General features: G+C 45.3%; 1 protein-coding gene across 2 annotated transcripts in view; it reads right to left on the bottom strand.

Moving 5' to 3' along the window:
• The window catches only part of ARHGEF6 (Rac/Cdc42 guanine nucleotide exchange factor 6), a 74,054-nt gene that overhangs the window by 34,780 nt on the left and 22,157 nt on the right, over positions 1 to 17,117 (bottom strand). For both annotated transcript variants that reach the window (XM_081897241.1, XM_081897242.1), the window contains 4 exons: positions 13,284 to 13,368; positions 4,125 to 4,252; positions 2,667 to 2,868; positions 516 to 586 (listed from right to left, as the gene is read on the bottom strand). In XM_081897241.1, coding sequence (XP_081753367.1) covers positions 516 to 586; positions 2,667 to 2,868; positions 4,125 to 4,252; positions 13,284 to 13,368 — 486 coding nt within the window. The remainder of the gene's footprint in view (positions 1 to 515; positions 587 to 2,666; positions 2,869 to 4,124; positions 4,253 to 13,283; positions 13,369 to 17,117) is intronic.

Raw genomic sequence — 17,117 nt, 5'->3', positions numbered from 1 at the left:
ATTTAGATGAAGCAATCAATGCTCATTCAATGGCCCTGTGCAACAAAACCTGTTTCCCCTTGGAAAGCTGGACCTTTTGCAGGAAGGAAAGTGATGAGGAAAATGCACTAGAAGGTAGGGTAACCGTTGCTTGATGCATTGTCGTCTAACCTCCTCCCCACAAACAAGTCAGAATGAACGCTCAGCAAATAATTCCCTCGAAAAGTTTTTTGGTACTTCTCTAAATCTTGTGGCAAAACATATAATGCATCTTAAAAATAAAGAAATAAATATTTACATATTTTTTATTTACTTTATGTATAAATGATGACAGCAAATGTTCAAATGCCTTGAGGGAAATAGGCTCCCATTTGGAACTCTTAGTAACTTCTCTGGTTCAAATAAGGATATCGTAAGACCTCAAGGACTATACCTGCAGTCTTCCAAACAACAAAAACAACAACTCCCCTGTGAATAATAAGAGTAATAATTCTAATTAATAGCACTGAGTGATAATGGGGACTTAACGAACTTACCACAGCATAGTAATTTTTGGTGAGCTGAGGGCTTTCAACTGCTTTCAAAGCTTTTGGAGATAGTGGTTTATCTGGAAGAGAAGCAGTGAGAATTGTTATTCTGTCAGGTGATGGTGAGAAGAGCTGGCATCTCAAGCAAAATTTAAACAACTGTGCAGGCAAGAAACAGATTGCAATTGCCAGGCTGTAATAGTGACTTATGTTGACAATAGGTCCTTTCATTAAAGCCAGCAAACCACAGTTTTTTTAAACCACCCAGTACAACCCTGGTGTACCAGGGTGACTCTCACATTTGTAAAACTGGCCATATTCCAGCTACACAAAAGTCAGAGGTTTTTACATTTGCAACCTGTTAGCGTGACAGAACCCAATCTTTGGAACTCCCTGCCTATTGACATGAGGTGGGTGCCTTCACTGTTTACTTTTCGATTCCTGTTAAGAAAGGCTTTTGTTTAGGAAAGCCTCTCCAGACATGTAGAATGCTGACATGTGCCTTAATTTGGTTTTTAGTTTATCATTGGCTTTTATTATTTTTGAAGGTTTTTACATTGTTGTTTTTAGCTGAGAATTTCGTTGTTTTCTTCTTTTTGTAAACCACTTTGAGGTTGGGTTTTTACAATCAAGCTGTGTGTAACTTTTATGAAATAAATAAATCTCAACCCTCCCCCTGCCCATCTCTCATCCAAGCAAGGAAGCAAATAAACAAAACAAACAAACAAAACAGCAACAGCAACAATAATAATTTTATTATTTATACCCTGCCCATCTGGCTGGGTTTTCCCAGCCACTCTGGGTGGCTCCCAACAGAACACTAAAAACAGAATAAAACTTCAAACATTAAAAACTTATCTAAACAGGGCTGCCTTCAGTGGTCTTCTAAAAGTTAAACAAAATAAAACAAACAGAAGGCATTATTTAAGGGCACATTCCAGCCAGGCAAAAGCAGTTGTAGAGAACGCAGAACAAGGCTATTAAGCTGTGTGGCCTGGAAAAAGTCACGAGAGCTTCGTTTAATCCCAGGTCTGGGCTATCTGTTTTGGATTTACTTGCTCCTTTTATTTCCTTATTTGTATCCATACTTGTATCTGTTCGATTGCAATGTTGTTATATATTACATTGTCATTTTTTAAAAGCATTGCTGTAAGGACAGCTCCCTGCCCCGAAGAGCTTGTAGCCCAGTGTTAGAAACCTAATGCATAAAGAGCCTATGGTTTGTTTGCCCAGAGAACAAGGCAGGAGTGAAAGCAGCAATGAGCAAAGCCATCTGATTTCCCCCCAAGGTCACACTCTGCCTCTATTTATTGCTCATTCCCTTGCAGTGCTTCCTGGCTCCATAAGAGGGCAGCCCCTGTGGCACTTCCAAGACGTCCCTAGAAGCAGGACAGTGGCAAGCCAGCCTTTGAGCCCCCAGGACATCTCAGGATGCCAAGAGAGATGACCATCATATGACAGCCACGCTGGAACAGATCAAAGCCTGTCTTGGAGACGTTGTCTTTGTGGGCGGGAGTATGATCACCATCTCAGTAAGAGCTTTGCTGCCCTGATACAAGGAACACATGACTCGATGGCTGTAATGATAAACTTGGGGCTGTTTGGCCTTATTTCCTTAAAGCTGGGTGACAAACCCAAATGGTCCATTTTGGAAGAGAAACAAGGAAGCATTCTCTGCTCCTTACAGTGACAGACTGAAAACTATGAAAGCAAAGCCAGAGGGCCTGGAACAAAATCCTTAAATCGATATCATCACCATCCCAATTTCAACGAACATACAAAGAGACAGACCATATGAAGGTTCCAGTCTTATTGAGATATGGGCAGCCACACGGTTTAATGTAGGAATGTAGAATCTGTGGCCCTGCAGATATGGGAACTGGAACACAGCCATCCTTTGGTATTTGCAGTTTTTCCAAATTTTGTGATACAGTTCTCCAACCATTGTGCACAAAAGGCACACATTAGGGGAAAGTGTGCTCTAAAAATCATATAGTAGGGAAAACAGCAAAAAAAAAAAGCATTTCATTTATTAACCTTACACCCTGCCCATCCAAATGAATCATATTGGGGGCAGCTGCTTACAAAAAGTATGCAGCCCCATAAGCGGAAGAAGAAAAAGAGTAACAGTTAATATTAATACCAATTGGGTTCTCTTACCAGTAGATTTAATTTCTCTGACGTAGTTACTGGGGAACCAGCCTGTCTTCCCATTAAGTGTCCCCTCCCACCAGCCTCCTTCCTCGACCCGGGTGACGTTAATGATGTCGCCTTTGTTGATTGACAGCTCGTCTTCATTGGTCTGCTTAAACTGGAATCGGACCTTGACCAACATCTGGTGATTGCCATTTTCAGTCATCTCCTAATGCACAGGAACATCAAGATAAATGATGATGGAAACAAACAAACAAACAAACAAACAAGGAAATAAATGCCAAGGCCGCTTCTCAGCACTGCTGAAGGGTAACTCTTTGTTGTCAAGGAGAACATTAACAGCTGCTTCTACAGCTGTGGATATCTAATCACACCAATCTAGCATCTAGGCAGCTATTCCCAGGTCTGTGCTCTACGGAGCACCTGCAGCAACAGGGGGCTACACATTCCTTCCACCTGCATGGAAGCTACCACTGTGCTTCCCTCGTCAATCCCCTCCTGGTTCTGGGAAACAACAGTGCAAGAAAGGGTGGGGAAGCATCCAGCCCTTCACTTGCCCAACCTGCCTCTTCCTCCTCTTCCTCCAGTGCTGCACCCTACAGCTCTGAAGCTTCCCCTGTCTGTGACTTTTTCCTCCTGGCTGATACACTTCCCCACAAATCCATAGTCAGACTCCAGCCCCGTGCACACAGCATCCTGCCAGCCCCTGACAATAAGTTCTGCATGTTTTGGGTAGGCAAGTCATTGCGGTCGGGAAAAATAAAATCATAGAATCATAGAGCTGGAAGGAACCATGAGGTTCATCGAGTCCAACCCCCTGCAATGCAGAAATCTTTCACCTAACCATGGGCTCGAACCTGCAACCTGAGATTAAGAGTCTTGTGCTCTACTGACTGAGCCATCTCAGGTTCCTCAGCTTTTTAGCAGCATTTTTTACTCTCAAAAGTGCTCTGCAGAAATGATGAATGCTAGAAGAGCCTTGCCAGATCAGGAAGCATCCTGTTCTCGCAGTCAGCATCCTAAGGGGACGACCACAGGCAGGATTTGAGCTCAGCAACAACACTCCCCAGCAACTAGCATTCAGAGGCAAAACTACCTTTGAATGAGTGGAGGTAGAACATCTCAATCATGGCCAGTAGCTGTCTAAGCTGAAAGCCATCCCTACATTCACATACTTCAGCTATGCACTTTCAACTGCCCTTGCACCAACCCTGTAGGGTAGACCCATGTTAGCATTCCCATGCTGCAGATTTGTGGGGGAGGTTTTCTGGTGGGGTGGGGAGGAGGCAGCAGCTTATTCTTGGGGAAAGTGGGCTTGAAGCTGGGAAATTTCTCTGCCCCTTAGGCCTTCCTGCCCCACCCCAGGCCACAGAACTTGCATAGGCTGAAACCTTAGACTCCTTGCTTCTTCTTCACTTTCTCTGTCTCCCCAGGATCCTGGGGTAGATTTTGAACAAAACCTACCACTACTTTTGACTGCCCGTGCAGTGCTTTCGGCGACTTAGGAGATGTTGTTTGCATCGAGAGATGGCCGTCACCCGCAGCGGAACTAGGCGGCAACAGATTGAAGCATGGCCTGGTGGCACTCCGATCTGTTTAAAGACAAAGAAAACAAAATTAATACTGTAAAAGTCAGCACTGGGGATGTAAGAAGAGCCCACTCTGCTGGTCAGGCCAGCAGCCCATCGAATCAATGCCTGTTATGGGAAGCCCATAACTGGGTCTTGAAGGCAAGAGCCCACCCTGGCTGTTGCTTCACAGTGGCCAGTATCCAGAGGTATCCTGCCTCGTGCACTGGTTACTTCAAGGCTGTAGTACTGCAGTGCTCCATGTGGGACTTCCCTTGCGCTTGATCTGGAAGCTGCAGTTAGTGCAGAATGCTGCACTGCAATTGTTGACAGGAATGAGGCCTTGTCAGCATATAATACCTATGTTCAGGGATCTGCAATGCTTGCCAATGTGCTACTTGGCCAAGTTCATGGTGTAATAATAATAAAAATAATAATTTTATTTATACCCCACCCATCTGGCTGGGTTTCCCCAGTCTCTCTGGGCAGCTCCCAACAGCATATTAAAAACACAATAAAAGATCAAATATTAAAAACTTCCCTACACAGGGCTGCCTTCAGATGTCTTATAAAAGTCAGTTTATTTCCTTGACATCTGCTGGGAGGCCGTTCCACAGGGCAGGTGCCACTACCGAGAAGGCCCTCTGCCTGGTTTCCTGTTAGCGCACTTTTTGCAGGGAGGGAAGTGCCAGAAGGCCCTCGGAGCTGGACCTCAGTGTCCGGGCAGAACAATGGGGGTGGAGACGCTCCTTCAGGTATACTGGACCAAGGCCATTTAGGGCTTTAAAGGTCAGCACCAACACTTTGAATTGTGCTTGGAAATGTACTGGAAGCCAATGCAGATCTCTCAGGACCAGTGTTATCTGCTCCCAGTGGCTACTCCCAGTCACCAGTCTAGCTGCCACATTCTGGATTAATTGCAGTTTCCGGGTCACCTTCAAAGGTAGCCCCACGTAGAGCGCATTGCAGTAGTCCAAGCGAGAGATAACTAGAGTATGCACCACTCTGGCGAGACAGTCCGCGGGCAGGTAGGGTTTCAGCCTGTGTACCAGAAGGAGGTGGTAGACAACAAAGCAGTGGTTCTCAAAACTTTTTTCCTCTGCGCCACACTTTCAGATTGAAAATTTGTTCATGCCATAATGACTTTTTAATTGATAAGAAGTACATTGGAAAATGAAACAACTCCCAGCAGTGCTTGATTTACTGTATAATAGAACACAACGCTGTGGGTTAAACCACGGAGCCTAGGACTTGCCAATCAGAAGGTCGGCAGTTCAAATCCCCATGACGGGTTGAGCTCCCGTTGCTCGATCCCTGCTCCTGCCAACCTAGCAGTTCGAAAGCACGTCAAAGTGCAAGTAGATAAATAGGTACTGCTCTGGCGGGAAGGTAAACGGCGTTTCTGTGCGCTGCTCTGGTTCACCAGAAGTGGCTTAGTCATGCTGGCCATATGACCCGGAAGCTGTATGCCGGCTCCCTCGGCCAATAAAGCGAGATGAGCGTCACAACCCCAGAGTCGTTCACGACTGGACCTAATGGTCAGGGGTCCCTTTACCGTTACCATACCCTCCAATATATTTATCTGATGCAAATAGGGACTTCCTAAGAAAAAGCAGGACATTCCGGGATCAAATCAGAAACCGGGACGGCGTCTGTAAATCTGGGAGTGTCCCTGGAAAATGGAGACACTTGGAGGTCTGATACCACCCAGTGCCTACCTACCAGCCAGCAACAGCTCATCTTTTCATTCACGTTAATCATCCTACGCAGTTGCCCTGGGATGCAGAAGGAGATAAGCTACAAAGCCAGGTGCTTTGCAAAAGAGCGCAGAGATTCTACTCAGTGATATACTGTAACCTTATAGCTGGTGAAAACAGGAAAACAGGATGTGTATTAAGAAAAATATATCTGAGTACCCACATGACCCGGAAGCTGTACGCCGGCTCCCTTGGCCAGTAAAGCGAGATGAGCCCCGCAACCCCAGAGTCAGTCATGACTGGACCTAATGGTCAGGGGTCCCTTTACCCTTTTTTACTTTATAATCATGGGGCATCCAGGAAGTAAAAGAACAATGCAGCTGAGCTACGCAAGAACATGAATCATTCCCAAAATATGATGTTGGTTGTCCTGCCACACTTGCCATCCTCTCCTGCCACACCAGTGTGGCACATCACACCTTTGAGAACCACTGTTATAAGGCTCTTAACAACTCACCTGCAAGATTGCTTTACTCACATATATGCCCAATCAACGGCTTCAATCTGTGCAACCTGCACTGTTACAGGTGCAACATAATACTCATTCTGCATTTATAAGAAGTTGTTATTTTAGTGTGATTGCACTCATTCTTTGGAACTCCCTGCCTATTGATATAGGCAGGCACCACCTGTTAAAAACATTACTTGCTTAGAAAAGTCTATCCAGACATGCAAAATGTTGAGGTATGTTTTAATCTGGTTTTTAGCTTATCATTAATGATTTATGAATGTTTTAAATCATTTTTACTGATAGTTTTATTGTTTTATTTTTTACATAATCCTCTTTGACTTTTTTTTAACAATCAAGGAGTATATATATGCATTTTATGAATTAAAATAAATTTAGCCATCTTGGTTAACATGCACAGTGTCATGAATCTGCCTAATACTCTTTTAGCCTTTCTGTGATAAATTGTAGGGAGGCAGGAATTGTGGACCACTGAAGAAGACACCCCTAGGTTGAAACATGTTTGGTCTTACTGTTTCTCACACTCATTTGTGGATCAAAGAATTCATTTGGATATATTATTGCATTTTAACTATTTGTATTCTTTATTTTATTGTGTCATTTAAATATATTTTAGCTACTGTGGTATTAAAGTCTGCACAGTTGTCTCTTTAGCACTGCTTTAGCAGAAGTTACGTTTCAATTTCTATTCCTACTCCATTTAGGGTTGCATGCAGCTGATCCACTGAGATGAATGAACCCAAGTTACTCGTGTCCATTAACTTCAATGGGTCTCCTCTGAGTAGGACTAGCACTGGATACAAACCCTATGGCTTTTGTTTGGTTTTCTTTTAAAGCCCAGTAAGTCTGACAGCTTAAATTCTCCTTGCACTGATCGGAAATCTCTTAACAAAAAGTTTGTAGGGTCATGGAACTTTTGGTTCACCTATCTCAGTAACGTTTCACATGGACTGACGGCAGCTCTCCAGAGTTTCAGGCAGGAAGTGTCTCCCACTCCTCCTTCTGCATGCAAGACAGATGCTCTACCACTGAGCCACAGCTCTTCCTCTACAGTATGGCATGGGAACATCGGATAGCTCAGTAGTGTCTACACTGTGGGAGTGTTTCTCAAACTTGGGTCTCTAGCTGTTGTTGGACTACATCTCCCATCATCTCCAACCACTGGTCCTGCTAGCTAGGGATGATGGGAGGCGTAGTGCAACCCAAGCTTGAGAAACACTACAAGTGGCTTGCAACATCTTCCAGGATTTCAGATGGAGACATCTGCAGCCCTTCCTGGAGATGGACCTTTGGCGTTCAAATCATGCACTCTCCCTCTGACCTATAGCAAAGTGCAGACTTGTTCCCACATAAGACGGGGCATGTGCTCGCACACCAAAGTAGCAGATTCCTTGGCTAGGTGGGCTGGGGGTGGAAGGAGAAAACCCTGATCTGTACCTCCCTGCTCTTGCCCTTGCTGCAACTATACCAAGCCTCCCAGGGGCCTCTCCTATGGAGAGCAATTTTGTTGCAAGCCATTTCCAAGATCAGGGATGGGGAGGGGAGGGGAGGGTTTCTTCCACAGAGAGCGGGTCGAATTGCTCACTGCTCTCATGATTTGCTTGCCAAACAGGACCCTGGATTTTGGCAGAACAACGGATTGTACGCAAAACCCACACTCTGCACACGACTGAAAAACATGCTGACATTTGATGCAAGTCACCACAGCTGTTTGCGGAGAAGTGGGAGGGATCGCAGATGGAGGGGTTCTGTTTCCAACCCACCGCCCTTGCACTGCCGCCTTCCTTCCACTGACTGTGGAAGGCAACCCTCCCCACAACACATCAGTGCTATATACTGCCCCCCCCCCCGAATCTTGCAATCACATTCGATGCAATGCAACACTCTGGAGTTTCATTTCCCCCCTCGGATTCAAAGGCGAATCCTGAAAGATCAAAATACCGAGCTTACATCGTGCGCTCCAAGGAAGCTGTTTGCTGAAGATGCATCACGTTCACAGCCCACGTTATTTTCCCTCCAGGGTGGCATGCTGCCAAGGATGGCTTGCTGTTGGAGGGCAAAAGATGATCCAACCTTGCACGGTTCCTGCTGCCCAAGGGCTGCCAGCGTGTCGTTTCACGGGAACACAGGAAGCTGCCTTACAGACCATGGGTCCGTCTAGCTCTGTATTGACTACTCTGGCTGGCAGCTGCTCTCAAGCATTTGAGACAGGGGACATTCCCAGCCCGACCTGGAGGTGCCCCAGGGGATTGAACCTGGGCCTTTCTGAATGCAATGCAAGTGTTCTAACATTGAGCCTTAGTACCAGAAACGAAGCTGCCTTATTCCAAATCGGACCATTGGCCCATTTGGCTCAGTAGCATCTGCACCAGTTGGCAGAAGCTCTGGAGTATCTGAGGCAGGGACAAGCCCAGGTCTATGGACATGCCCCGGATTGAACCTGGGAACTTCTGCAGGCAAAGCAGATGCTCTGTCACCAACCCTAATTATTAGGGGGCCTAATTATTATTTCTTCCCCTTTTTATTATTTCTTACCAGCAAGGTGTCACACCCCAGAAGACAGACCCTCTGTGATGAAGAGGAGCAGACAAGGAAGTCCTGAGGGCAGGAATCACCTCCAGAAGGCACCACCCTGTTGGAACCCTCAGTGTAAGGGGGCCCCCAGTAGCTCATCCAACGGCCACTGATATTCCCAGGCATCAGAGACTCCACCTTGACCTGCCTGCAGCCTCCTTCAGTTGGCTCTAGCATTTTGCTGGTCTACTAGTCTTGGTCATACAGCTCCAGCCAGAGGTCTCCATGGGTCTAGTTCCTTGCTTGAACTCTCACTTTGCTTTCCCAGTTCTCTGTGTGACCTCTGCCCAGGGCAGGATACCTGATCCTCTCCTGCACACATCTATAACTGGGGAAGGGCAGCACCTAACATTGCCTATGCATGGCTTCCTCATAAGTTGCTAGCTCTTATTGCCGAGATAGACATTATCTTCTTGTAAAGTTCAGCATATGCATTTTGATAATGTTGCCCAACATGGGGGGACCAGGTTTCTGTCTACATTTGAATACCACTAGACAGCATTTTGAATCAAGATGGTGGACCAAACCATTCCAAGCTTCACTGGTTTGGACACCTCTGAAGATGCAGTCACCCCATTTGCTGTGATGGTTCCTGAAATGGAGGAGTGGGCATATATTTGGATATCATAAGGCACCATCTGGTATCAAGATGACCCATTCAAAATTGCACTGTTTTGATTTTTTTCTTATCATACCTGAGCAATGCTAGGCACTTTTTGCTAGTAATATAATTACACACATATACATGGCTGGTGGCGCTGTGGGTTAAAGCCTCAGCGCCTAGGACTTGCCGATCGAAAGGTCGGCGGTTCGAATCCCTGCGGCGGGGTGCGCTCCCGCTGCTCGGTCCCAGCGCCTGCCAACCTAGCAGTTCGAAAGCACCTCCGGGTGCAAGTAGATAAATAGGGACCGCTTACCAGCGGGAAGGTAAACGGCGTTTCCGTGTGCGGCTCTGGCTCGCCAGAGCAGCGATGTCACACTGGCCATGTGACCCGGAAGTGTCTCCGGACAGCGCTGGCCCCTGGCCTCTTAAGTGAGATGGGCGCACAACCCCAGAGTCTGTCAAGACTGGCCCGTACGGGCAGGGGTACCTTTACCTTTACCTTTTACATGGCTGTATGCCACTATGTTTTACTCAGAGCAGAGAACAAAAATACAAGGTCACAGGAATTCAAGATACAATGAAAAGATTTCAAAAATAATGACTATTTGAATATGCATATACTCCAAGTGCATGTTTAAATAATCATTATTTATTCTTTAGCGGGTTGAACTAGGTGACCATTATAGTCACTTCCAACTCCACAATTCTATGATTCCATTATATCCTTTCTTTTGCTTTTGGTCTTTTGGTATTCATATTTGGGGACCTTCTTTTTGTTACTCAGAGTAAAAATAATTAAAATTAATGGACCTAAGTTAATAGTGTCCATTAATTTCAATGGGTCTCCTATGTGTATGAGTAACAATGCATATAACCTCTTATATATCTATGTTAGCATATGCAAATTCTATGCAGGTTATGTGTTGAGGGCCTATGCCTCAGGTATTATAAGCATCTAACAATGCCCCTCTCTGTCCAAAAGATATCTCTTCACCATTTCTCGATAAGCTGTACTGAACTGCAAAAGTCTGTGGTTTCATTGCCTGTTTCCCAGTTCCTTCCGGCAGAAAACAAAAGATCAGCAACCACCAGTATCTAAATACCAACCACAAATACAGAACTCACAGCCGTAACAAAGCACTACCCTGCCATGCTTTCTCCCAAACAGTCCATTGATTTATTCTAGACAGAACTCTGCAAGCAAAATGATGCATGCTGAGACATTGGAGCCAAAGTCTATTATTAGAATCTGCTTAGAATTTAGCTGAAGCGTCTGTTCGGCAACATACATTGACAATTCACTGTTTGCATTTAGTAAGGATTTAAACTTTAAACATTGGGTTCCATTGCGCTTTGCCAGCCAGACAACTCGGCAGGAAGGGCACTGCTTGCCAAATATCTGGCAATAATAAAAGCTCTGGGTTTGCTGCCTTCTCCAGTAACAATAGGGTTGCATTCACACGTGGGGTTTATTTTGTTAGTTTTACTTATTCAGGGTTCAGCCACACTTTTGCATGAGAAGCTGATCGTACTGCACACCTATTAATTCCCCCTGGTCTGAGCGCTTTTCTTGTTCCATGGTTGAACTTTGCAAAAACCCAATCTTACCTGCTGAACAGAAGCTTGGTTAAGCAAAACCTCTATCTGGATTTTCCACAATTCAGCAGGTAAGTTAAGATTTTTGCAAAGCACAGCCATGTAATAATGAGAAAAGGTATTGGGCCCAGAAAACCATAAAATGGTAGTGTTGGAAGGGACCCCCAAGGGTCATTTAGTCCAACCCCCAATCAGTACACAATACAATCAGAATACAGATCAAGCAAAAGTATGGACGAACCCTGTAAGGCTAGTGCCTCTGCCCCCTTTCACACCGGGGTACCAATTTACAGCTATGTCACGGTAAATTTCACTCACACCAGTAGGCTGATGGCATCCTTCTGTCTCAAGAGACAATGGACTGCATCTCTGGGGGGTGAAGTCAAACCATTGCATTAGCAGTGCCAAAGTGACCTCTCCAGGGCACAACCCTGACAACAAGACACACACACCCCTTGGCCATGCTTAAGTGGTCCAAAGGAAAGCAGAGCAATATGTACCTCCCTTTATGCAAAGATCTCAGGGAAGTTCACAAGATAAAAATACAGGATAAAAGCACAAAGATAAATAGTTAAAACAAAAACAAAACAACTCCCCCCCACGTGCATGTAAAAGGCCATAGAACAATAATCAGTTAAAGACCTCGTTGAAAAGGAACATTTTCACCTAGTGCCTAAATATCTATAATGAAGGCACCCGGCGAACATCCCTGGGGAGAGGATTCCTCAAATGGGGAGCCATTGCAGAGAAGGCCCATTCTCATGTTGCCACCCTACAGACCTCTCATGGAAGAGGCACATGAAGAAGGGCCTCAGGTGATGATCACTGGGTGCAGGTCAGTTCATATGGGGAGAGGCGGTCCTTGAGTATTGTGGTCCTGAGCTGTTTAAGTGTAAGGTTTGTTTCCTAGCATTTAGATATGGGATTTGCCCTGCTTAACAGTCCAGGTCATGAGAGTTTGGTTAAAGGGGAAAAAAGAATAGGACTATAAAATTTAATATAGGGGTACAATAATAAAAGGAATATATTCTCCTCGTTGGATTGGTGCAAAAGCCAATTTATATGCTCAACAATTAGGTGGCGCAGCTTCTCCAAGACTGTAACATTGCAGGAGGATGTTTGTGTATGCGTGTTCTGATTGCTCCTGCTTCTTCACAACAAAAGAAAGAACTCAGTTGTACATGAAGCAGTTGCGCTGTAGAGGAAAAAGATGCTGCGCTTTCTCACTTCTGCACTGACAGGCTGCTTCAGCAAACTGGCCACACCTCTTTAAAGGCACAAGGGACATTGCCTGCTTTGCACCTGATGAACCGAAATTGGATCTCGCACTGAAACTACCAATGGGGAAGTGCAAACGCTGCAATGATGGGGGCTGGGAGTTGCTTCTGGTAGAGACATTCAGCCGAAAAGGCATATGGAGAAAACTCTTTTGGGTGTGTGGACAACTGACAGTTGAAAGAAGGCCTAATTCTCTTATTATCACAGAGATAGATAGGCTTAGATATACAGTATCTGAGAACTGCAGCTGATGGATTTTGTTCTCCATTACTCCTTAATAATATCCTAAATTACGGAATTGTTAGCGCTTCATACATGCATAAACTGACTGTCTCCAAATCAAGGAGAGCATTCATGTGCTACTCTCTGCATTGATAAACAGATGATTTAATAATATCCTGGTCAACGAATGTCATTTTCTGTGCGTAGCTGCAGCAACAGAGTCTGTTGAGCAGGTTCTTTTGCTTTGTAACTTGTTATCATGAGAGCTCAGAGAGGGACTGATTCTCCCCCTATGAAGAACCCTGCTAGGAAGATCTTCTGCAGATTTGGAATTGTTTTGCTTCAGGAATGTTTCTTCCCATATTACACAGGAGGTTGCAAAAAAAAATTAAAAATTATCTGACTTCAGTGCAGGTTAGGAGAAATGTTTTGTTGGATTCTCAGTTTAAATTTTTTTTAACCAGTTGTACGACTTCAATAGTGTATTTAATTTTATCATTCCATCACCACAGCGAACATTTCATTCCATTCAACTATTCCCCCCCTTCTTCTTACCTTCTGTAGCCTTGTTTATAGCTGCAAGGGTATTCAGCACCTGGGGGAAATTGTCTCCCGTGTATAGATCGTGTGCATCAAACAACTGTGGCCAGAAAAAGAGAGAGAGGGGGGGGACATCAGGTCAGTCATCCAAGCTCCCACTTTGCAGCCATATTAAATGAATGAGACAAAGCTATCAAGACATAATCAAAAAATACATTTTAAAACTCATAAAAATGTGCCAAGCTTTCAAGTTCTCCAGAACACCTCAGCAGGCAAGTGGGGTAGAAAAGCTTTAAAGATATATAGAAAAAGGAGGCTAGAATTATTTGACCCACTGCTTTGCACTCAGAAGATCTGAGGTTCAATCCCTGGCATCTCCAGTTTAAAAAGAAAATGGAAGCAGAAGATATTATGTCTCTGCTTGACCCTTGGCAGCAGCTGCCAGTCAGTGCAGGAAATACTTTAGTAGATGGGCATATTGCCTGCCCTGGTAAAATGCAGCTCCTAGGTTCTCCCTTGGTGCTGCCAGGACCGCACTCAGGACAATGAGCCTGGGGCAGCTGGGGCTGGCATAGCACATTTTAATTAAAGCAAAGAGGGGAGATGTCACCTACAGGTGGGCGTGTTCCATAAGACCATTAAGTCCAGAGTTTGAAAATGCTTAACTGCATTACTGCTTCCTGCCTTCCGAAAAAGACTGAAATCATAAGCATCACATTGCTGGTCTAAAAGAGAACTGGACTTTCACTCCAGTTCCCAGGGCTTCTGTGCAGAGATGCCAGGGGGTAACGACCTCACTGTGGTATGCCCTTAGGAGAATCCTTGCTAATGTGACCCTAGTCTTTCTCTAGCTTCAGCTACCCACCATTCTGCCCTGAGCTCAGAGTCCATGGTGGGCAAGCATTTGCCTTCAGCCCCAGCTTCCCATCCGTACAACAGTACCAGATACCTTTTGTTGTTGATGATGTTTTGTGCAGGTCATTTGGCTGTTTCGTGCTGATCTTTCATTTTAAGCAAATAAAGATACATGGTCTGAACACTGGCCTACACTGCAGGGGTGCTGTGAGGGCAAACATTCTAAATGCCATCATGTGTCTTTTTAAATAAAACAAAAACGAGTTGTATCCAATGCTAGTCCTATTCAGAGTAGACCCATTGGAATGAATGATTGCGACTTACTTAGGTCCATTAATTTCAAAGGGTCTACTTAGAGTAGGTCAGAATCCATAGTGTATTTCAAGCTTAAAATCATGTTAGAAACTGATTTAGTGCCTTATAACATACCCCTAGCCCCCCCCCCCAATCAATCCCACAATACTTTTCATACCCTTTAGCAGTGGCGTAGCTTGGGGGTGCAGGGGAGGCTGGCCGCACCGGGCGCAACATCTGGGGGTTAGGGTTAGGGGGCGCAAATCCAGAGGTTAGGGGGTGCAAATTACTTGCCTTGCCCCGGGTGCTGACAACCCACACTATGCCACTGCCCTTTAGCCCTTAATAATGTGGCCCCTCAAGTAAGTAGGTTGTAAACATTTATAATTAAAGGAAATAAACATTTCCCTCTCCCTCCTTCCTTCCGAATGGCTGTTTTGAACTACATGAAAAAATTACGCAGAGTTTACCGATCAACGAATTCTCTAAAAGCAACAGGTTAGTTTTTTAGAAGAAAAAAATTCTTTTGTTAGTGATCACATCCTGCCTCATGACAGAAGTCTCAGTGGTTTGTGCAATACTAGATGTGTGCAGGGCAGGGAGGAAGGAACATCTCACTCCCCGTGCCAGCAATTTTGCAGCTGTACCCCTTGAGAACTGCCAGTTGCCTCTGTGGCTTTGGCTTTCATGAAGGCTCTCCCTGGTGGCCACGCTGAGACCACAAGGCAGGCAAGCCTTTCTCCAACCACGCCCTCAGGCTCCAAACTATAATTTGAATCGGGAGGGGAGGGGGCAAGTTTATTTTCAGCCTATCTGCACAGCCGACTGCAAAGTGGGCAATGAAATCATACTGAAGTGTGTGCTGGGTTGTGGGTAATTTTGCACCAATGCGCCTCTCCCTTTCACCCACAATTTGGCTCCCTTGAAACATCTGGAGTTAATGAAGCTGCAGGGAGTTTTTGGGCCACGTATCTCCTAGTGTCTTGCTCCCTATGCATGGCTTTCCTCATGGCCTGAGCTACGTGGGGATAGTCTTGGAGGGGAGGGTGCAATTGGCTTTATTTATTTTTATTACAGATAACGACCATTTTGTGTGGGGAGGACATTCAGAGCCCCGCCCCATGCATGTCAGTGGAGCATGCATGAGCTCCTTACACCCTGCTATGCCCCCTGCCCTGCTCTGCCAGTCACTTCTGGGTTGTGGTGATGCACAAGCACATCGTCATGCACATGTCGGACAAACGTAAAAGGTTGTTGCCTGTACGGTTCTTACCATCCCACGAAAGCAGCTCATGCCAAACAAAAAAAACCCCACCCAATTTTAAATCCAAGTAAAGACCACAGGTTTTATTCAATTGAGTCCTACTCAGAGTAGATCCAGTGAAGTTTCCCGACCTTAGTTGTGTCCATTAAATACAGTGCAACAGCAAACCTTCTACCCTCCAAACATGCCAGGGCAGTGGAAATTCCTACTAAGAGGCCTTGAGGGACAGAAAAGGTCTCAGCACCCTTTGAAAGGAGGGAGGAGAGGGAAGGGCAGGACAGAGCTTCATGGGAAGAGAATTCAGGAACTGTGGATGGGGCCACCACCCAAAAAGCCCTGCACCTGGTAGCTGGCCACTCTGATTTCCCCAGTGAGTGAGCCGAAGAGCTCGATTTCTGAAGATGACTGTAAGACCCTTGTAGACTCTTATGTATGGTTGTAGTCAGATGATGGTCAGTGTTGGTCAAGACTCTGTGAAATCAATGGGTTTGGTTTATATATCCCTTGGTGTCAATGGATGTTAATGAGTTAGCTGGGTATCACCCAGCCCTCCTGGTTTTGCTGAACTACATCTCCCACAAATGCCAGTCAGCATGGCTAACAGTTAAAGCTGACGGGCGGGAATTGTAGTCCAACATCTGGAATCCCAAAATGTTAAAGACCACCTTCAGGGGGCCTGCTCCAGCTGTTTAGGGCTATAGGAAGCTGCCTTGGTCCACTGAGCTCCATGTTGCCGAGTGACAGCGGATCGCCAGGATTTCAAACAGAGAGTCTTTCCCAGGAAAGGGACTTTTTTGGTAGCAGCACCCTCCTCACCTGATACCTCTCAGCAACAACAGGCAAACATATTTTCATTCACCCAGGCTTTTAAATTTTATTTTATGTTGCCTCTATTATGCCAATTGACTGTATATAGCCGAGGCCTTCACAATGAATGACAAAGGGCAAAAGCAAGGCAAAATCACACAACTGAAGTCTGTAAGTTTAAAATTTCAATGCATTAACATAACTGGAGCAAAGCTTCTTAGCTCCCAGAGCAAATTTGGCTACCAGGTGTTGTAATTTGCATATATTTATTGCCTAAGAGCTCAACTATCACTTCTGGGACAGGGGGTGGGGTGGGGGTCAATTTGAGAACCAAGAAAAAATAAGAGAGAAGAATTTTTCTCTGGGCATCATATATAAAGGGAAAACAACAGAAAGTGCATGATATCCTCATTTCATCCATAGACCCGGGGACTGCAAAAAGATCAATGCTATCCATTCGTAAGGAAATCAGCCCTGAGTGCTCACTGGAAGGACAGATCCTGAAGCTGAGGCTCCAATACTTTGGCCTCCTCATGAGAAGAGAAGACTCCCTGGAAAAGACCCTGATGTTGGGAAAGATGGAGGGCGCAAGGAGAAGGGGACGACAGAGGACGAGATGGTTGGACAGT

This window comes from Podarcis melisellensis, assembly GCF_964234715.1.
Source record: "Podarcis melisellensis genome assembly, chromosome: Z".
Lineage (NCBI taxonomy): Eukaryota > Metazoa > Chordata > Lepidosauria > Squamata > Lacertidae > Podarcis > Podarcis melisellensis.
Note: the sequence above shows the minus strand (reverse complement) of the source record. Positions and strands in the feature narration are given on the sequence as shown.